The following is a 22,640-nucleotide window of genomic DNA, read 5'->3' as shown; positions in this document are numbered from 1 at the left end:
AAATCTTTACGAACACTAAGCTAGCGTTTGGCCATAGATCCCAAATTTATTTTGAAAAATCTGATTTGGGTGAAATTTGGTTTGAAGATGAAAATGTGTTTGGATATACGTTTTCAAAACATATTTTCCAACTTTATTTTGAAAAAATATGTATATAATTCCCAAGTTATGGGATTTTGGCCCAAAATCAGCTCAATAGCTGATTTTGGGATTTGAGATTTGGAATTTGGCCAAAATATGGGCAAAATTTATGGCCAAACATGAGTTTTGAAAATAAATCCCAAATTTATTTTGGCAAAACTCATGACCAAACGGGGCCTAAATAATATACATGTTTTTCCAAAATAAATTTGGGAAATATGTTTTGAAAGTGTATGTCCAAACACATTTTCATGTTCAAATCAAACTTCACCCAAATCAAATTTTTCAAAACAAATTTAAAAATATATGGCCAAACGCTAACTAAGTATCAGTCATGTGGTTCGCGTCTCGGGCCACTGTATCTTGTTATTTAATTAACCCACAAAGATCATGGAGCTGACCATTTTGCACCAGGTATTTTGTTGTTCGTGCCACCATATTTGCTTCCCAAATGAAACAATAAACAGGAGGGAAAGAATCATGGTAGGTGAATGAATTGCTTGGAAGTGGGCAATAATCAATTTATAATTCATTTCCTTTTATAAAGTTGCCATTATTTGGATTATTGTCATGATTGCTAGGAGAAAAGATTAAGAAAAACCAATTAATCAACCTTACTCCACATCAAATGTAGCTAAGTACGTGGCTTGTTCTACCACCTTCCTTTAGACTTTCATTTTACTTGTATAACATCTGATGAGGTCATGACACTTAAAATTTTCATTTTAGGGGTCCTAAATATTGATAAGATCTCCATAATTTTTCCCAATTTAGCAGCGTACAAGTTAAAATTCTAAGATTCATTAAGAATTCTAAGTGCTTCACTTAGCATTCCATAATTAGAGTTTTCTGCATTTCATGACCTTTAATTTAAGGTAATTTATGCGTTTTTTAAGCTGAAGGTCTGTCTATCTGAAACAGACTCTCTATCTTCTTAAGGTAGGGACGAGGTCTGTGTATACACTATCTTATCCATACTCCACTTGTGGAACTATACAGGGTATACGGTACTTAATGATTGTTGCGTTTTTATTAAGGGGTGTGAATGGGAAATGGAAGAGGCACCTCCTTGGTTTGCACCTCTTCATCTCACCATTTCATTATCTATAAATTTAGAGGCTTGGCCTCATTTTTCAGATATGGAAAAATCTGAAATCTTCTCCCCTCTTTTCTACATTGTTGCATTATTTTCTAAATAAACATAAGTGTCAAGTGTGATTTGCTCCGTTTGTTGAGTTCGCTGAAGTTCTGTGATTTGAAGTGCCGCTATCACAGAATAGTTATTCCGTTATATCCTGGGAGGAATTAATCCGTATACCTTGGGCAACAGTGAGGGGATTAAATTCCTTAAGGACACACTGTGAATTCAGTGGGCTCGAAATTATTTTTGCATTTTATGTTCTAAGTTCTATTTTTCTGATTTTAAACACCGTAATACCAACAATTTTGAGGAATTTGTTGAATTACTTTGATGGTTGATAAAAGAAAAAAAAATTGAAGGATCGTGAATTCTGTTGCACAAACATGACTTTGAAAGGTGAAATCCTTATAATTGACTGTGGCCTTGAAGTAAGATGTTGATTGAAATCATGAAGAAATGGCAACAGTGATGCAGAGAATGTCTTTAAATCCACTAGTTTAGACATTAACCAATTACGGGTGAAGGCAAAGGAAAAGAATAATTCCTTTCTTTCAGTTTCACAAGGTACTAATGTTTTAAACATTTGATATCCAAGAATTCTTCCAAGGTATTCTTGGATTATTTCATGTCAATTGGCAAAGAACAACGTGATTACACGGTCACGTTGATATCAGTGTTTTATGCCTATAGGGTAAACAAGAGAAAAGATTTTTCTTTTCCTTTTGTTTTGTTGCTATCCTCTTACGAGAGTTCTCCAGAAGCACCAGATATTGTGGTAGCAATTTCTCGAAAGAGATCCAGATTCAATGAGAGCGTGACTACAAAAAACGGGTTCTGTTCTTCTTACTCTGGCTTATAATCTGTTTATTATTTCCTACTCTAGTGATTTATGATCGAGTTGCTACAAACATTAGAGTAGATGTTATTATGTGATAATTTCATATATATAGAATTGTATGCATGAGTATAAATAACATGCGTTTGCTGTTAAGTTTGTTATTTCTTTGACCAAATGAAAAAACTATTAGTAGTTGATATACAATTTGGTGGCATGCATGGTATCTTCAAGGTTGTAAGACATGAGTAAGGCTTACAGTAATACTTGAAAATGTTCTTGAGATCATATAATATGTAAAGATGGACATATATATGTTTGATTAGAGAAAGAGGTCAAACTGTTTAAAGTGTTATAATGGTTTAGTAGAAAAACCATTTGGAAGGGGAATTAAAATTCTCGTGATTTTCCATATCCGTTATAGAGAAGAAAATCTTCGTGATTTTCTACTCCTGCTTCGAGATCAAAATCTGCGTGATTTGTTACTCGTTCGTTGAGATTAAAGTCTTCGTGACTTTCTACTCATTTATCGGAAATTAAAGTCTAAGTGACTTTATATTCGTTTTGGAGATTAAAATCTTAGTGATTTTCTACTCTAATTTATTATTTGCTTTGAAGATTAAAAACTTCATCGTCTATTAAATTTGATTGTGTCACAAATTACAAGGTTTGAAGATTAAAAACTTCACCGTTTATTAGATCTAGTTGTATCAGATGTTACTCGGTTTGAAGATTAAAAACTTCACCGTTTATTAATTCCGAATGTGTCAGATGGGTTTGAAGATTAAAAACTTTACCATTTATTAATTCTGGCTCTGTCGTGACACAAACAACAGTTCTTGTGGTTGGCTCAACAACGTAATAGGGGCGTCGAATATGAATCTCCTTTTGGAGAAATATGTTTGGAATATGAAATTATTCACCAAACGATAGCCCCTCAGTCACCGCAATCTAATGGAATTGCGGAAAGAAAGAATAGAACGTTAAAAGAGATGATGAATGCCTTGTTAATAAGTTCTGGTTTACCTCAGAACTTGTGGGGGGAAGCTATTCTTACAGCTAACCGAATACTGAATCGAGTTCCCCATAGCAAAACGCAATCCATTCCATATGAAAATGGAAAGGAAGGAAACACAACTTAAAATATTTTAAAGTGTGGAGGTGTTTGGCTAAAGTGCAAGTTCCTAAACCCAAAAGGGTAAAAATTGGACCAAAAACCGTTGATTGCGTTTTCATAGGATATGCAATAAATAGTAAGGCATATAATTTTCTGGTTCATAAATAAGAAAATCCCGACATTCATATTAATACGGTAATTGAATTAGATAATGCTGAATTCTTTGAGAATATTTATCCGTATAAAATGGAATGTGAGTCGTCTAATGAAAAATCTAAGCGACCTCGGGAAGAAGCAAAGGAAAGTACGTTTGATGAGGAAAATTCAAGACGTAGTAAACGTCAAAGGACAACTACTTCCTTTGGACCAGATTTTCTGGCATTCTTTTTGGAAAATGAGCCTCAAACGTTCAAGAAGCAATGTCTTCCTCGGAAGCACAATATTGGAAAGAGGCAGTCAATAGTGAGATAGAATCCATATTAAGTAATCATACTTGGGAATTGGTTGATCTTCCTCCGGGAAATAAACCTTTGGGTTCTAAATGGATTTTCAAAAGGAAAATGAAAGCTGATGGTACTATTGACAAATATAAGGCAAGATTAGTTGTTAAAGGGTTTAGACAACGAGAAGGTCTTGATTATTTTGATACATACTCACCGGTAACGAAGATTACATCTACTCGGGTGTTAATAGCGTTAGCCGCCGTGTATGGCCTTGAAATCCATCAGAAGGACGTAAAGACAACCTTCTTAATGGAGATTTGGAGGAAGAAATTTATATGAAACAACCTAAAGGTTTCGTGGTTCCTGAAAAAGAAAAGAAGGTGTATCAACTTGTTAAGTTACTTTACGGACTAAAACAAGCATCCAAACAATGGCATGCGAAATTTGACTAGAAAATATTGTCAAATGGTTTCAAACTAGTGTATTTACATTAAGAATACTCTAAATTATGTAGTCATTGTTTGGTTATATATGGATTATATATTGATAAAAAAGGCACATGAAACATGTGAAATGTGGGGGCATTTAGCTTATGCATAACAAAAGTTAATGTTAGACGTGATGTCTATATTATTTAGAAGAACTAGATGATATGATTCTTCTAACCCCACGAATCTTTAAGGATATTGATATGGTAGTCGGTGAATTCATCACTTGTTCAGTCTTAGTGATGACTAGTGATGAAACTACAAATTCGAAAGTTGTTTACGTGTCTTTCCAAAAATGATTTGTTCTTTCTTGAACATTTATAATGTTTAGCTCTTTTATGAAAGGGTGTCACCTGGAAGGCTGTGACTTTTCATGAAAAGTGTATTTGTATGTCTTGTATAAACATGATCGTTCATAAACGAACGTATTAATACGTTGGTCTATAATGAGGTGAACCAAACCGATGAACATGACCAAAATCCATTAGAAGTTGGATTTGTTTCATAAATGAAGGTGCTATAAATTGCATATCATATAGACGTATGAATAAATAGCATACAAATGCTTGAAAATGGCAGAATGATTGCAAAATGTGTTATATTTTAAAAGGTTGTGGCCACAACTGATGCCAAACGTTCCAGCTGTTATAATATATTATTGCTACATTAAGTGTAGTCAATAATCTGATATGCAATCAAAAGTCGAGACATATTAGTCTACGACATAAGAAAGTTTGCATTAAACTTTCATGACAATGAAACGAGTTTTGAAGTATTTGAAATATACTACAAATTATGCTTTGGACTACAATAAGTATCCCGCGATAATAAAGGGGTATAGTGATGCAAATTAGATCACCGGGTCAACCGATTCTAAACAGTCGGTGGAGGAGCGATATCTTGAAAATTGTCCAAACAAATGTGCATTGACCGCTCTACAGTGGAGGCTGAGTTTATAGCCTTAAACAAGGCCGGTGAAGAAGTTGAATGGCTCCGAAATTTCTTGGAAGATATTCCATTTTGGCCCAAATCTTTGGCACCTATATGTATGCATTGTGATAGTCAAGCGGCAATAGGCAGGGCAGGGAGTGTTATATATAATGGAAAATCTCGTCACATTCGACGGAGACACAATACCGTTAGACAACTACTCTCTAGTGGTGTTATCACGATTGACTACGTAAAGTCAAGAGATAACGTGTCGGATCCACTTACAAAAGGCCTATCTAGAGAGGCAGTTGAAAGATCATCGAAGGGAATGGGGCTAAGGCCTTGGACAAGTCATCATGGCGGTAACTCTACCTAGCAGACTAGAGATCCCAAGAGCTAGGTTCAAAGAGATCAAACAAAGTTATGAATGACGGTTCAACATTGTCAAATAACTCAACCCATTCTCGTGATGAAGACAATGTTCAGAAATCAAGGTAAAGCATTAAGGCTTTTTGATGAGTCAATAAAGCTTAAAGTTTTTTAATGATTTGATAAGTCTGGCAGGATATGACTAAATAGTGTGTCTATAGGATTACACGTTTAGAAATCACCTATGTGAGTGTGAAGTGTAAGCCGCTTTAAGGGGAATGAAAGTAAAGGCCCATTCTCTAAGCACTCATGAAACCAGGCGATGTTCATAGCTGAAACGAACACAACCGTGAGAACCAAAAACGGTTAAGGATTGATTGTGTGACTTATGGTTGTCTAGGTATACACCAAAGCTCGACGGTTCAAATATATCAAATCTACCGATTGACCGAGTATATCCGACATAAGTTCACTACGGAAAGTTAAAAGGGAAACCTACTTATCCAGATGCGATTAATCCTTACTTGCGAATCACACAGTATTTTCATGCATATTTTTCACATATGTCCATTCCCCATTCATGTGGGGGATTGTTGTATTTTTATTAAGGGGTGTGAATGGGAAATGAAAAGGCACCTCCTTGGTTTGCACCTCTTCATCTCACACTTTCATTGTCTATAGATTTAGAGGCTTGGCCTCATTTTTCAGATATGGAAAAATTTGAAATCTTCTCCCCTCTTTTCTACATTGTTGCATTATTTTCTAAATAAACATAGGTGTCAAGTGTGATTTGCTCCGTTTGCTGAGTTCGCTGAAGTTTTGTGATTTGAAGTGCCGCTATCACAGAATAGTTATTCCGTTCTATCCTGGGAGGAATTAATCCGTATACCTTGGGCAACAGAGAGGGGATTAAATTCCTTAAGGACACACTGTGAATTCAGTGGACTCGGAATTATTTTTACATTTTATGTTCTAAGTTCTATTTTTCTGATTTTCTGATTTTGAACACCGTAATACCAACAATGATGTTACTTGGAGGTTTCAATTTTGCCGATGACAACTTAAGGTGAGTGGAATGCATCCACGCACATGCAGGGTTTCATACTAAATATACTGCTTTTAGTAAAAAACATTAACTGGAAACCAATACTAAAAGTACATAGGGAATCTTTTATAATGAATGTCAAAGCTTTTCGCAATCAATAACGACGTAGGCCTACTTTGATTGAATGAAATACGGTTTGTCCTTTTTAATTTGTTGTTCTCGTTTCTTCTCCTTCTCTTGTTTTTCTTTTTTCTTCGATTTTGGTGGCTCTCACTTCACTTTTCATTGGATCCACCATTTAAAGCGTAATCAAATGCAATCAAAAAGAATGTCCCCTCATTATTCATTTAATTTCCAAACATAATCATTAAGCAAAAGAAGATCAGTAGAAGGATCCATGATCTGTTAAATCAATGGTGATATTCGCACTTATAAATTAGTTGATTACATACTGCTTTATGGCGTGTTTTCTTTCTTTTTAAAAATTAGAGTAAGTTCTTTATTGTGCCTCATAATGTATCTCCAAAAGCAGTAGCATTAATTGCCACTGTCAAATTGTAGGTGGTAAAATGTGGATGGACTCATATACGGCTAGAAATAGAAATTTACAGCAATGGCGAAGTGACAGATGTGAAAAGATAAGTGAAAAACAATGAAAAGATTGGTAACTGATTCAAGAATGGTGTGAGAACAAATGCTTTTGTTTCATATGAATGTGTAACTATCTGATCCTTGGTGTATTCTTTTTTCAAACTTAAAAGCAATAATGGCAACAATAGAATTTTTCTTCCAAGGGTCATTTCAATGGTAAAAAGTTGCGTATTGGTACGGTATAGAATTTAGAGGTAGGAAATAGATCATAGACCTCCTTATTTTCTTCAAATGCATATTGGTGGAATCTCCATGTCTTCCACTTTGGCTTTCTTATTGTTGGGCTAAACTAGCCCAAATATACTGGTGTGATATTATTCGCTTTGGGCTAAGCCTACACGGTTTTTTCCAAAAGGCTTCACACCATTAAGAGATCCATACACCTTATATGTAGACTCCCAATCGTTTGGGCTACCAGTGTGAGGCTTTGTTTGCACATCTCTCCCTCGAACTAAGTTCGACGTAGCCCACTACCATGATCCACGGGTCAATTTCCGAGATTACTGTGTGTCACCCACATTGTTAGAGTATTATGGCACCCGAAGCCTGCCACTAGCTTCTTCTTGTGTGCGTGCCGCCCCGCACCATCACTCCGCCAGCTCCATACTCGTCCCGCTGAACCTGGGCTCTGATACTAGTTGTTGAGATAAACTAGTTCAAATACACTCTTAACATTGTGTGATATTGTCAGCTTTGCGCCAAGCCCGCACAGTTTTCCCCAAAAGGCCTCACACCATTAAGAAATCCCTACACCTTATATGTAGACTCCCAAGCTTTTCAGCTACCAATGTGGGACTTTGTCTGTACACCCAACACTTATTGCACGTGTTCTTTAAAGATAAATATTCACCTCATGCTTAAAAAAGAATTGGCATGGTACGGGTAATAGTTGTTCCAAAATATTTCCTTTTAAGTTAAAAGTTTTTGGAACATTCCATACTTAGAGCCTGTTTGACCAAGCTTTTGGGAAGCCAAAAGTACTTTTTTCTGTTAAAAAAGTACTTTTCAAAAAATTTAAGCTGTTTGGCCAAGACGGAGAAGTACTTTTGGCCAGCAGCAGAAGCAGTTTTTCTGCTTTTGGGAAGAAGCAGAAAATTCTAGCTTCTTCCAAGAAGCAGGAGCAGAAGCAGAAGCAAAAATTTAATGTATTCAAGACAAAACTATCCTCACCATAAATTTATATTGTCCAAATTATCTCTTGCTGATTTAAGTTTTTTGTTTTCATTTTTGTTTCTAGTTTTTACCATACTTTTAAAAATTAAAGATATCATATACATGAATCATATTGTAACTTTCGATATTCTTTATTGATTTTTCTTGTTTTTGATTTTTTGTTTGTGTAATGTCTTGTAACTTTCCAACTTATTTTCTTCTTTTTTCACACTAAAGTAAATTATCGACATCCTTCTCTGGATTATCAATTCTCTTCCTACAAATAATTATTTATAATTTCTTTTGTTACATGCTATTAATTCCTGAATCTTTAAAACAGTTATCAAATCTAATTTGTGCAAATTACCTACAAATAGGTAAAAAATTTATAATAGCATCGTACAATCTATCTATATTATTATTAAAAGAAGAAGAAAAGGCATCCACATTAAGCCAAGTGGCAGCGTCACAATAGGCTATTTGACAATTTATTATAAAGTTAGTTAGGTTAGGTAATAATTTCTTTTTTTGAATTTAATTTTTTTTTAAAAACTAAATTATACATTATGTGTTGTTAATAATTAGTTATTCTTTTTGAATTTTAATTAAACATACTTAACTTTTTTTTACGAAAACAATTTTTTTTTTAAATATATATAATTTAATTATATTTCTATTTTACGCTTAATGCCATCTTTCAAGTTTGACACTAAGAATCATATAGTTACAACTACCATGGCTATACATAATTTGATCCGACAATATTCTTCTAACGATAAGGAATTCAACTATATATTATACTAATACAGACATTACTGCAGAGATTGAGGAAGGAGATGGGCCTTCTGGTATTCCTTTAGAAATGCAAGGCAAGTCTTCTACTAATATGGAGGCATTGTGCGATAGACGTAGAGATGAAATTATTGAGAAATCTTATCATATGTGAGTGACTTTATTTATTATTACATGGTGGGTTATCAATATATAGTAATTTGTGGAATAGACTTCTAATTCATACTGAAATATCTTACGATAAATACTTAAGTTTGTTTTTCTCTTTCAAATAATTATAAGGCCTTTGCACTATCCTTTTTGGTAATTTGACACGCAAAAATACTTTTTTTTTTTAAAAAAAGAATGGCCAAACACAATTTTTTTTATCAAATATTACAAAAAATAGTTCTTAAATGAATTGGCCAAACAAAAACTATTTTTTTTCAAAAGTACTTTTTTCAAAAGTATTTCTGAAAAAAAGTACTTTTCAAAATGAGTAGATTTTGGCAGCTTGGCCAAACGGGCTCTGAGAGTCCTCCAGAGCTAGAATGTTAGGTACGGGTTCCGCGAACTAAGCTAGCGTTTGGCCATAGATCCAAATTTATTTTGAAAAATTTGATTTGGGTGAAGTTTGGTTTGAAGATGAAAATGTGTTTGGACATACGTTTTCAAAACATATTTCCCAACTTTATTTTGGAAAAACATGTAATAATTCCCAAGTTTTGGGATTTTGGGATTTGGGACATAGGATTTGGCCAAAATGTGGGCAAATTTATGGCCAAACATGAGTTTTGAAAATAAATCCCAAATTTATTTTGGCAAAACTCATGGCCAAACGGGGCCTAAATAACTTTAGTCTAAACTATAGAAAGAAATTTGTTAAATATGGCTAAAAATCAATTTAGATTCCAATTACTAACACCTAGAATTTAAAACTTATAAAATTCAAATCTTTGGCTCCTCCTCTAATTCTAAGTCTTTTTAAAGTACTGGTGTTCGTCGAATCGTCGGAGGTTTCAGATTTGCTGATGACAATTTGAGGTAGGTGGGTGGGTGGGTGAAAGCATCAACATGAAGGGCTTTGCACTAATTAATATGATTGCTTTTAGTAAAACATTAACTCAGAAACAATATTTAACGTACATAATGCAGGGAATCTTTGTTATGAATACTAATAAGTAAAGCTAATTTTCTGAAGCAACAACTTAGTCACACCGAGGAAGTACTATAATACGGTTTGTCTTTCATTCCTTCTTTTCTTTATCATTATTTCTTCTCTTTTTAGTTCAATTGTTGTGGTTCTCATTTCCCATTGCATCCACCATTTAAAAGAGTGACAACTGCAATAGAAAAGAAAGCATTGGCATAATTCAATTTCCAGACATAATCATTAAACAAAAGAAGATAAGAATAATTGACTTTCATATTAATTGTGATAATTAGCAATTAGTTGATCAGTGCAGTTTTTTTTTTTTTTTTAATTTTAAGTTTAATGAGAAGGAATCTGTCATTTCTTTTGCTTTGTTTGGTAAAAAGAATCTTTGTACTCTTTTTCAGAATATATCTCCAAAAGCATATGCTTTATATCCACTCTCAAGTAGTATGAGTCACCCGTTTGGGTCGAAGACAAGTTATACCGGGATTAATTATATTGAGATTGATTATGTTAGGATTAGTTAGTCTAGTATTATTTCTTATTGACTGTTCGTTACGTGGTATTATTCTTGGGATTGTTAATTTTAAAGCTTTACCCTTGGATATACCGTGAATGATTATGTTGGGATTAGTTAGTTTGGTATTATTTTTTATTGATTGTTCGGCATGTTGTATTATTCTTGGGATTGTCAATTTAAAGCTTTACCCTGGGATTACAATCCCATCATATGGCAGGTATAAGCAGGGGCAGATGCACGCTTAACGAAGCGATGTCACACGACATGGCTTTGTCGGAAAATTTTACAATACTGTGAGGAAATGGATAAGTAGAAAAAAAAATGACACCACTTAATATAAATTGTGTCTTGGCACTAGGGGTGTACAAATGAAACCGACAAACCGCACCAACCCGATAATCCGAGTCAAACCGAGAAAAAAAACCCGACTATGGTTTGGTTTGATTTGGTTTGGTGTTGGAAAAAAAAACCCGATCATATTTGGTTTGGTTTGGTTTTAACTAAAAAAAGTCAAACCGAAACCAAACCAACCCGATATTATATGTATAGAAGTTTTAAATATATTTAATACATAAAAATATTTATTGTAGTGTAGTTTATAAATATTTATTAAACTTTTTCATAGTTTTATCTTTTCACGTATTATTTCAAGCTTGGACTTATAATTTTTGGATGCTCCAATAAGTTTTATAGTTCATAAAAAAAAAACTCAAATAAATCTTAAACCAATATAAAGTCAATACTAATGTTAATAAAAGACGTTCAATTCAATTGTACTATGAATGAAAATAGTGTTGGATATTTATTTTTTGGTTTTTCCGTGGTTTAGATAAAATGCATAACTTATTTTTCTTTTAGTGTTTGGTCATGTAAATAATATAGTACTTATTAGTCGTACTTATTTTAGCAACTTATTAGTAANTTCAAATTATGTTTGTTTTATTATGGCTTATTAATAATACTTATTTTATGCGATTTTATTATCTTTATTGTTGAATATTTTAGTACGATGCCATGACTCATCTCATATTTATGTTATTTTATTGAAAAAATACCTTATATAGTTCTATCTTACTAGGATTAAAGAAATATTTGGAGCACAAATTCTATATTTTGTGCTATGAAGACTTAATGGAAAAAAAAAACCAAAAAAATCCGAAAACCCGAAAAATCCGAGAAAAACCGAGATTGAAAAACCCGACTTTTATTGGTTTGGTTTGGTCTTTAAGTTTAATAACCCGATAGAATTGGTTTGGTTTGGTAATTAGAAAATCCGAACCAACCCGACCTATGTACACCCCTACTTGGCACATTAGTTATGTGCTTGATTTCTTGTCTAGAAGTATGATAATTAAAGTTATTATTAAAGTTCTTCTATAAATTTTGAAACCGCTTATAAAAATTAATGCGTGCGTACGCCCCTGGGTATAAGTTATTCCAGTACTATATTCAATCCTAAGACAACTTATCTCAGTATTAGTAACCAAACAAAGCATAAGTTGGTACTAAATTTTTAATCCAGAACTATTTTTGCTTATGCATGATACCAAACGAAAGGTGTGCAGACTCGTATTGCAAAAAACAAAATTAATAGGTCAATTGAAATTAATTGCATTCGTTTTCATTAGTCAAACAGTGTATGATATGTGTATATTATAGGTATATAATACGCATATATAAAAAAATATTCATTTTGTAAACTATTATTTTTATCAGCGGTTAAAAAATATATGTACATTTTTCGAAATTATGTACGAGTCATTTTTGCTATTTTACGCAACTCCACTAATAGACTAGAATAGCCCATAGCTAATAAGCAAGTATAAATAGAGAACTCCTTAGAAAGAGAAATTTAGGAGTAGAAGTTGAAAGGCATGTAACAAATAAGCGTAGTAGATATTATTCCATAAATGAAATATAAATAGAACAATTGAAATACATAGTTGTATCGCATTGTTGTGCATCACTGCTTTTCAATAATCTTTTGAACGATTTAAACAATAGACAACTCCATTATTCTTTTTCGAGTGAAGTGACACAGATAAAAAGAGCATCAAATTCTAGCTATGAACATAGACTAAAAATTAGAGGCTAGCAGGAGCTATTAGAGCATGCTATTTTACGACAAGGACGTAACGTCATTCCAAAACGTTAGGCTCAAGCTTGTACACCTTTAATTCATTCTTCTTCTATCCAGACTTGAAGATTGTTCCCCGTCATCATCATGAGAAAGACGAAAAGGATAGACACAATACTAAAAGTGTAGACACTCAAACTGGGATTACTCAGCTCCCCACTAAATTGGGTGATTTGCAAGAATAGCCTTAGAAGTACGTGATCTTGATTTTTTGACTCTTATTATCTCAACTTTAGTGCCCGTTTGGACATAAAATTTGATGGAAGATTTTTTCAAAACTTTTTTGAAAAAATCTTTGACCTTTGACGTTAAAGGTTTGCCCATGGGGCAGCGGTGGCCAAAAAATCAAGACTATCCATTTTCAAAGTCATTGGGAGTAATTTACTGCGGTAAACTCGAACTGACTAGGGAAAATAACATTGTATAGCCGCTTTCAAAAAATAGCCGAAATATATATATTTTTGGTATATTTTTAAATTTATGTATGTATATACAAATTTTATATACTTTTATGGTTACCAGTTATAAATAGTTTCAGCTACGGGCTAAAAATGGGGCAAGTGCACAGATAGCCATTCTCAGGGACGCTATTTAGAGATTAGCCAGTAATTATTTTCTCCTGAATTTTAAACTAAAAATCCTAACTTCAGGACAATTTTGTCCCTGAAATTTGAACTAAAAAATTAAAATTCAGAATGCACTGACTAATTTTTAAATAGCAGCACAATAAAGTGGCTACCCGGTGTCATTTCTACGCTAAAAATGATATTTGCCCAACTATCAAGTCCAATGACAAGCCCATGATATTCTTGGGCTGGCGTAGGAAAGCCCAATATTCCAATGGGATTAATTCAGCTCCATGCAATATAGGAGAAATTCAAAAATAGCCAGATTTATAAGTGGTCGTTCAAAAATAGTCCAGTTTCAAAAGTAATCGAAATTTAGCCACTTTTTATGTGAAGATAAATCTTAGCAAAAACATTGTTCAAAACCTGAAAAATACACCAGTATATTATGCTGGAGTTCCAACATAAGTATACTTGAACTCCAGCATATTATACTGGAGTTCCAGGATAAGTATGCTGTAACTCCAGCATACGGAGTTTCAGCATAAGTACACTCGAACTCCAGCATAATATACTGGAGTTCCAGCTAAGTATACCGGTCCAGTATAATATGCTGGAAGTTCATATACAAGTGCTCGAATCTCCAGTATATTATGCTGGAACTTTCCGTGTGTTGGAATTCCAGCATAATATGCTGGAACTCCAGTATATTATGCTGGACCGGTCTCTGTTGTAACAAAATAGTGACTATTTTTCATTGACTTTGTAAATGCTGGCTATTTTTGAACGATCAGTCCGAAAACTAGCTAGACAGTGCTATTTTTACATGCACATACCCCTTCTCCTTTTTCCGGTCAGTGCCTGGGAAAATGACAGCTGTCTTTAGAACACAAGGCAGTTTCTTCGTGAAGCGCGTCTCTGAGGACTGAGCAGAAAAAGGACACTCTCCCTTTCCCTCCTGCTGGACTGCTACCACTTTAGGTGGTTTGTTTCTACTTTCTACTCTACGAAAAGTGAAAAGACGACGGAACACTCCGTACAACGTCGATCACGGCCTGCATTTTGTTGTTAGAGCTCACACATTTCGTAGAGGTATTAGAATGCAGAAAATTGCTTTTGCTTTCTCCACATTGTTGTTTTTGGTTTTGTTTACAAGCTTTTTCTGCGTTCTCTCCTTGTCTTTAGTTCTGTGGGATTGGGGATTGGGGTTTCGCAGCAGTAGTGAGTGGCTTTAAGAATTTAAGCCTCAAAGGAGCAGCTGTAACTTGGCTGTCGTTGCAATTTTATATCAAGTAATTCGGTAATGTCTGACCAGTTGTCTTGTTATATGTGAAATGTTATTTTGCTTTCAAAGTTTTTTTGTGTTTGAAACTCTGGATTTCAAAAAAAAAAAAAGAAATGCGTTGTATTTTAGAAAGTAACCACTTCTTAGCTATAAAACTTTTTGTTCATTCACAAAACTCAAATGTTAGTAATCTATAGTAGGGTAGAGACTTGAAACCTGCATTTATGAACTAATTTGTCAGTGTAAGATTGTACAGGGCCTATGGGCCGAGTCAATATTTAGTAATCTTCTCCTTACTGTCACAGTTTTTAAGTATTCAAAATCAAGTGTGCAAAAAACTTATCCCCTCTAAAAGAGGCTTACGGTTATCTTTAGTTCATGCAGAGGTTGGAACATTATAGGTTCGAGTTTGCAATTTTATCACAGCCCGTTTGATACTGGGTTCGAAATATATTTTTTTGTGCTTATCTATTTGATTTTCTTAACACATACACAAGGTCCGAGCCAAAGCTGGTGGATTCCGATGAACCCATAGTGGTAATTAGATCCGCTCCTGAGTCATGCGTCAATTAAGATTATGCGTTAGTTTGTCCAGTAACCATGAACATCACCCTTAATATTTTGACAAGATTTTGCACTTCCGATAAAACTCTTTTATTTTATTTGAGATATATTTTCCAAAAGGATCTTTAATCTACTTGCTTTACTTCCTTGTCATCTTCCTATTCTGCCTCATCAAAGGGCAAATTGAACGGTTTTCGTTGACAGCATGGCTAGAATTGAGTTTCAGCTTCTTAACCTGTATTGAGTTATACTGATCACTATATAAAATAGTTAATCATCCTTTAAAATAGTTCTGACTACTATTTAGAATTTTAAATTAGAGTATTTGGAAATAGTGCATTTTGATCATTCTGAGATAGAACTATTCAGAACTTGGCTTTAAATTTCTTCTGATTATTCTTTTAGAAAAATGATAGGTTTTGCATGAAACATCCTAATCTTTTCGTCTGATTCTGGTGGATTGAGGCGAAAATATGCTGTGCCAGTCAAAATACCCTTTTATTCTCCAAGTAGTATCTATTTAGCAAAAAAATAAAGTCTCCAAGTAGTATGTACTGTCAATAAGTTTTAGTGGTGTCTGTCAGTGTTGTTTCATTAAAGTTACTGATTTATCTCGTTCTATTGATCGGTAACACTTTTATGTTTGTACTTTGTTGCGGTCTGCCGTAGGTTACTTGTAACATCTTCAGCTATGATTCAAGTCCTCTAAGCTGCTTGTTCCGCAGTTTCGATATATTAACTGATTTATACATGATACCTGCACCATATTCAGCTATGATTCAAATCCTCTTTGTTGCTAGCTCCACAGTCTCTGCGTATTAACTAATTTTTACATGCGGCTTAGACAATTTTAACATCTTCAGCTATGATTCAATTCCTCTTAGTTGCTTGTTTAAGATTTAACTTGATTCCCCTCGATATTTGTTTGTATTATGTACATTTTAGAATTGACTCTTCTTTTATATTAAATCCAGATGAGCCAGCAGCTCAGATGAAGAATTAGAGTTGAGTGACTCTGAGATTTATGAGTTCAAAGAGAAGCCTTATGAAGAATTACGAACTGGAAAGCTGAGAGTGAAGGGTCCAAATGGGTCCCTTAGATGTCCCTTCTGTGCAGGGAAGAAAAAACAAGACTACAAGTACAAGGACCTTCTTCAACATGCTACAGGGGTTGGCAAAGGTTCTGCCAACCGAAGGGCTAAGCAGAAGGCAAACAATTTGGCTCTTGCAAAGTATCTGCAAACAGACCTAGTAAATGAGGCTGAGCCAATACCTGCACGTGCTGTGACACCAGAACGTTCAGAACCTGAAAAAACTGAACTGTTCTGTTGGCCTTGGACTGGGGTTGTAGTTAATGTATCAAAGGAAGCAGCAAATGGCAGATCTCTAGACGACAAGGAGTACTGGTTGAGAAAGTTTTCCATCTACATGCCTTTGGAAGTCAAGTTTTTCTATGATAACCAAGCTAGGGTCTCTGGAGCTATTGTGAGGTTCACAAGTGATTGGACTGGTTTTAAGGGTGCAATGGAGTTCGAGAAGTCCTTCGAAGCCTCTCGCTGCAGCAAACGAGAATGGCAAACCGATAAAAATTGCCCTGGTCCATATATTTATGGATGGGTTGCTCGAGAAGATGATTATGTAGCAGAAGGGGCTGTAGGAGAATATCTGCGAGAGAAGGGGGAGTTGAAGACGATCTCTGACCTAATTAATGAAGAAACACATGATAAAAAGAAGGTTGTAGCAAATCTAGCCAATGAAATTGACATGAAAAATGAAAATCTGGATGAGCTACAGACAAGATTCAATTTGAATACACTATCTCTTAGTCAGATGCTTGAGGAGAAAGACATGCTACACCGTGCTTTCTTTGAAGGTTTTCAGTTGCAAGCCTTTTCTGTTATTATTATTTTTTTCTGATCCGCAGATAGTGTATGAAATTTATGTTCTTATCCCTGCCATGTGTCAGATGTTTTTGACTAGATAGGTGAGAATATCTAGACTTGACACTATAAAGTGCCAGTTCTAGTGCATCTTCTCTAAAATTGATCTGTTTCATTTGTTACTTGGACGAAGGGGGTTAACTGGAGTTTATCTCTTGAAAATTGTTTTATTTAACATATCACTAACTCTAAGCATCTTACATTTGCTTCGAAAACTTGTAAGGTGATTCTAGATACTCGATTTGACAAAGTTCACAAGTTAAAGAGAACCTCCTTTTGTTGGGAATTCATCGGGTAATAGAAGTGCCACGATTTTTATAGTATAACTAAAGTCTACTTGTGCAGAATCAAGGAAGATGCAACGCCTTGCCCGTGAGCATGTAAAGAAGGTCCTGCTAGAGCAGGAAATGTTAAGTGTAGAGTTGGAGAGCAAGAAGAAGAAGCTTGATGCTTGGAGCAGAGAGCTGAATAAACGTGAGGCCTTAACTGAGCGAGAAAAGCAAAAGCTTGACGATGAGAAGAAACAGGTATTGAATTCCAGCATGAGTCAAAGTTATATATAGATATTTCTCTTTATCATGATAGTCCAGCGATGGGTTTATATTCTTTCAAGCAGTCTCACCTCTGCCTATATTATATGGGGTAGAATGGAACTCTCTAGCTGCCGGTCCTCTAAAGCCAATTTTCGAACTAATGCTCAATGCTTTCCAGTCAGCTCTGTTGAAGGGGAGCTTTGGTGTAATAAAGTTGCTGTCATGTGACCAGGAGGTTAGGTTCAAGCCGTGGAAACAGCCTCTTGCAGAAATGTAGAGTAAGGTTGCGTACAATAGACCCTTGTGGTCCGGCCCTTCCCGGATCCCGCGCATAGCAGGAGCTTAGTGCACCGGGCTGCCCTTTTCTGTTGGACTTTCACTTCTAGGCTGCGCTATACTGTGTTGAATTTTATTTTGTTGATTCAGAATGATGAGAGAAATTCAGCACTTCAAATGGCCTCTGTGGAACAAAGAAAAGCTGATGAGAATGTCTTAAGACTGGTTGAAGAACAAAAGGTGTGTCATTCATAATCACATCTCTCCCACTCTCTGTCTGTCATGTCTTTGCACATATATATTTCTGCATATGCTTCTTCCAAAACCTGCAAGTTGGGGTTTCTGCTATGGTTGTTAGCACAAAGTAAACAGAGCTTTACTCATGTTGACGTTAAATATCCAGAGAGAGAAGGAGGAAGCCTTGAGAAAGATACTTGAGCTAGAAAGGGAAATAGATGCCAGGCAAAAACTGGAAATGGAAATAGCAGAACTTAAAGGAAAGCTAGAGGTTATGAAGCACCTTGGAGGAAATGATGATGCAGCTGTACAAAATAAGAATAAGGAGATGAACCAGGAGCTGAAACAGAAAATGGAGGAGATGGATGATATGGAGGCCCTGAACCAGACTCTCCTTGCAAAGGAGCGCCAAAGTAATGATGAGTTGCAAGATGCACGGCGCACCTTAATTGATGTATGATTTCAGTGTCAATTGCAGTAAGATATTCAATTTCTTTATGAAGTTACAACCTTATGACATGTTGGAGTTTCATGTTGTAAGACTGTATAACTTATGAGATGCTGAGCTTTTTGGAATAAACTCTCTTTAGGGATTGAAAGAGATAGTGACCAGTGGGCGCTCCCAAATTGGGATAAAAAGAATGGGGGAAATTGATGCAAAGGCCTTTCAGAATGCATTGAAGCAGAGGTTACCAAGTGCAGAAGCTGAAATCAAGGCCTTGGAACTGTGTTCCCTGTGGCAGGAAAATCTAAAAGCCCAAGACTGGCATCCCTTTAAAACTGTTATGGTTGATGAGTCGCATGTGGAGGTTTGTTCTTTGATTTCGTTTTTTTGTTTTATCTCTTTTTCTGCCAATTTAGTTCCTTTCAGTTAAGAGTTATGTATGGCATCTAAAGGTTTGAGGTTAAGGACGACTTATCTTGTCTTAGTTAGCTTCCAAGGTCATCCATTTTTTTTTATGGTTTTCCTTTGTGTCTGGTCAAATCGGAAGAACTTCATTAAAGGCTAAGTGCACTAGTACTCTTAAAGTTTAGTTAGAAGAGCAATTTTACCCTTTAGCTATTTATGAGTGAAGATGACCTTTATAGCTTTCATACTTTACATTCCTTTACATATTGCTAATAGAGTATGTTTCTGAAGGCATCTTCGTCACTTACGGATGCATTTTTTCGACATGAATTTAAAGAACAACGAAGTCTCCTTTTTTGTTTGGTAAACCACAGCCCGCAAACCCCTCTGTCCGAGGGCCATAGTGAATCTTTCCTACATTTTTCCCCTCTGTGACGTGAAAGCCAACCCTAACCTCATGGTTGGAGATGGAGGTTCTTTGTCAGTTGTCACTAGACGAGCCCTACTTAGGATAGAATAGAAAGGAATTTATTCCCTTCATTTAACAATCAACTCTTTTTTCAAGTTTTCTTCTCCCCATACTCCCAAGTTTTTGCTAAAACGAGAACCCCAAGTACTTTAATTGTATAATGAAGATCTTAGATCTGCTGCTGCTGCTTTCTTTTTTTTCTAAAGAATATTTTGGAAAGAAGAATGTAAGATTTATACTTTTAAGTTTTCTCATCTCAAATTAGCTAAATGGCCCTTCATAAATGTTGTTGTTGTAATCATCAATATGGCCTATACGTCAGAGGTTCGAGCCGTTGAAGCAGCCACCAATGCTTGCATTCGGGTAGGTTGTCTACATTACACCCTTTGAGCTGCGGCCCTTCCCCGAACCCTATGTAAATGTGGGATGCTTTGTGCACCGGGCTGCCCTTTTTTTAGTGACATTTATATAATCTACTAGAAGTGTTAGGATCACAACGTTTGAATATTGTAAAGTCATCTTCACTGCTAAATATAAATGAAGGGTTAAATTGCTTACCTAATTAAAGTTTGCTACTCACTCTATCTTTTTCTTTTTAAAGGATTTTTAATATTAGAAGGAAAAATAAATACTTTTGTCCCCTAAGTTTACTAGGCACTCTGCTCTAGAATAATCAAAAAGCAAAAGAAAGAGATAGGTAGAAGCATATCATGTTATGTTGAAGGCTTGGAGTGACCATTTTGCTGTAAATGCAGAGAGTGATAGATGAGAATGATGAAGCATTACAAAAGCTGAAGGAGGAATGGGGGGATGAAATCTACAATGCGGTGACCACAGCTCTGAAGGAGATAGAGGAATACAATCCTAGTGGTAGGTACATCATTAATGAGCTATGGAATTTCAAGGAAGGAAGGAAGGCCACGCTGAAGGAAGTTACCAGCTATATTTTCAGGCAATTGAAGACACATAAGCGCAAGAGGCCATGATTGCTTGGTGCTTTTCTGTCTCCCTCTCCCTTCTGATTGTCAGGTGGAATCCTGCTTACAAGTACACTTGCTCTTTGTTAGGCATGCAGAATAGTAGATATTACATGGTAAATGTATATATGAATTTAGATATTTTTGCAAGTTTTGCAAGATGGTTGTCATCTCTAGCTGCAGAAGTCCAGTTAGCCCTTATATTTTTGACTCTGCGGAGTTTATTCTTTCTGGGATTTGACTGGTTACAGTTGAAAATATGATTATCTTACTCTGATATGCCATTGAGAAATGGTACTTTAAAAGTTCAATTGTCTTTTGGAATTTTTATTTGAAACTGTGTTTGCGACCAGATTTTGTGCCCCTTGGCTTTTCTCCTTTGAGACAATACGTTGAAGTATGTGATACCAAGCATTACATTGGGTATGTTGTTGTATGTGATACCAAGCCAAGCATTACATTGGGTATGTTGTTGTATGTGATACCAAGCATTACACTGGGTATGTTGTTGTTGTATGCGATACCAAGCATATAGAGAGATAACAGCTTTCCATGCGTCCTACAGTATAACGTGTTTATGGACGGATTAGTGTGCAAAACCCAAGAAAATTGTATCATTTTGCAATACTGTCCATGGGACATGGCCTCCTTTCATAGGCCATGTCAATCCCATTTTGCAACAATGAATATCAACAGAGAAAGAAAAAATCGCGAGAAAATATTTCCTATAGACCAAGGTATGCACCATAGTCCCCAGAATTTCCTCACAATTAATCAGAAATCCCAAGGAAGTCCGAAGGTCAATCCTCCCAACTCTTTGCCGAATACTACTGTAAACTATGTTTCACTTTGGCTCGTGTATGTGTGATGAGAGCAATAGCATGTTGATCCAAGGATCCTGCTGTCTATGCATAAATAACAAACATCACCAAGGCTTAGGGGCTAGAAGAACAGCACAAGAAGATGTATGCAACCAGCAGCAATCGTCCATGTGATTTCGGCTTCTTTTAACCCAGACTACATCCAACTATCCAAGGTATAAAATCCGGTGAAGAAAACAACACATCCATTCAAGGGAAGCCTGTCAGAGGATTCTTCAATAGAATCGGACAAGCGTTAACTTACATATGTTCAGCATTGAACATGCTCGTTACTAAGAAATCATCACTAGTCACAGTTACAAGGCCAAACAAAGCACCGCCAACCTTAGGAGGCTAGTGGAATCCTTAAATGTGATAACACGATGTTCATTGTTCTTAATTATGAAGTAAGATCAAAAGGATAAATGTAAAGAAGGTTCTGACGGTCAGAGTGCATGCTCTGTCTGATTTAACTAATAAGATTACTAATGAACATATCAGCAAATATAACCAAACAAGCCAACAAGATCCCGCCCCTCAAACCATTAAGAAATCTGTTATTCAGCACTCACCTACATAATCAGAAGCCTCAGTCTCAATGTTATCTAACAAGAGGTCTCAGTCTCTGACACCAACTACAGACTTGAGGTCTGGGATTGGGGGGAGGGGAGGTTTGTTTCCAGAAAGTTCCTATCCTCAGGAGCAACATATGCACAAAGTTGTGTCATGACTACATAAAAGATAAGAAGTATTCACTTTCAACGCTTCCTTTGCTACAACTTAATATTTGCTTAGAGATCGAATCTGTCAAAGCTAATTCGTTTGTTAAGTGCATCTTCCAAGTCAAATATTCTAAGTTAACAAAGCATAATACCTACATGGAAAGATTTGAGATATTGGGTCACCTTGCCTCAACCCCTTGTAAGTATCTATTTCCACTACACCCCAATAAGTTCTTTAACAGTGAATCAGCTCCCAACACTATATCATAAAAGGTACTAATAAGCAGTTGCCTTCTGTTAATCAACCCAAGTTAGAACATACCGACGTAACTTTCAATCATGAGATTTCCAGTTTACAAAAACTTGAATAACAAGTTTCCACAAAAGCAGATCAACAATATATGCCAGCAAGTGTCTCACGTCTTCTTTTGATTCACAAGATTAAGACCTGTCAGTGACATGAAT

At 35.4% G+C, this 22,640-nt stretch overlaps 1 protein-coding gene across 1 annotated transcript; it reads left to right on the top strand.

Annotated features, from left to right (window-relative positions):
• LOC109224413 (factor of DNA methylation 1-like) lies at window positions 14,332-20,822 on the top strand. Its single transcript, XM_019388994.1, has 9 exons — window positions 14,332-14,376; window positions 14,648-14,722; window positions 15,981-16,126; window positions 16,295-17,184; window positions 17,597-17,778; window positions 18,211-18,300; window positions 18,464-18,751; window positions 18,888-19,106; window positions 20,372-20,822. Exons 1-9 carry the CDS (start codon window positions 14,332-14,334, stop codon window positions 20,600-20,602), a joined length of 2,166 nt encoding a protein of 721 aa, XP_019244539.1. The 3' UTR covers window positions 20,603-20,822.

Source organism: Nicotiana attenuata, chromosome 3 (genome assembly GCF_001879085.1).
Source record: "Nicotiana attenuata strain UT chromosome 3, NIATTr2, whole genome shotgun sequence".
Lineage (NCBI taxonomy): Eukaryota > Viridiplantae > Streptophyta > Magnoliopsida > Solanales > Solanaceae > Nicotiana > Nicotiana attenuata.
The sequence above is the reverse complement of the archived record's forward strand: the minus strand, read 5'-3'. Positions and strand labels throughout refer to the sequence as shown.

Excerpts from the sequence above, each read along its gene's own strand:
- LOC109224413 (XM_019388994.1), top strand. The coding sequence starts at position 14,332 with ATGACAGCTGTCTTTAGAACACAAGGCAGTTTCTTCGTGAAGCGC. Across the intron at positions 18,301-18,463 it reads GACTGGTTGAAGAACAAAAG|AGAGAGAAGGAGGAAGCCTT; the intron begins GTGTGTCATTCA and ends TTAAATATCCAG. Across the intron at positions 18,752-18,887 it reads CACGGCGCACCTTAATTGAT|GGATTGAAAGAGATAGTGAC; the intron begins GTATGATTTCAG and ends AACTCTCTTTAG.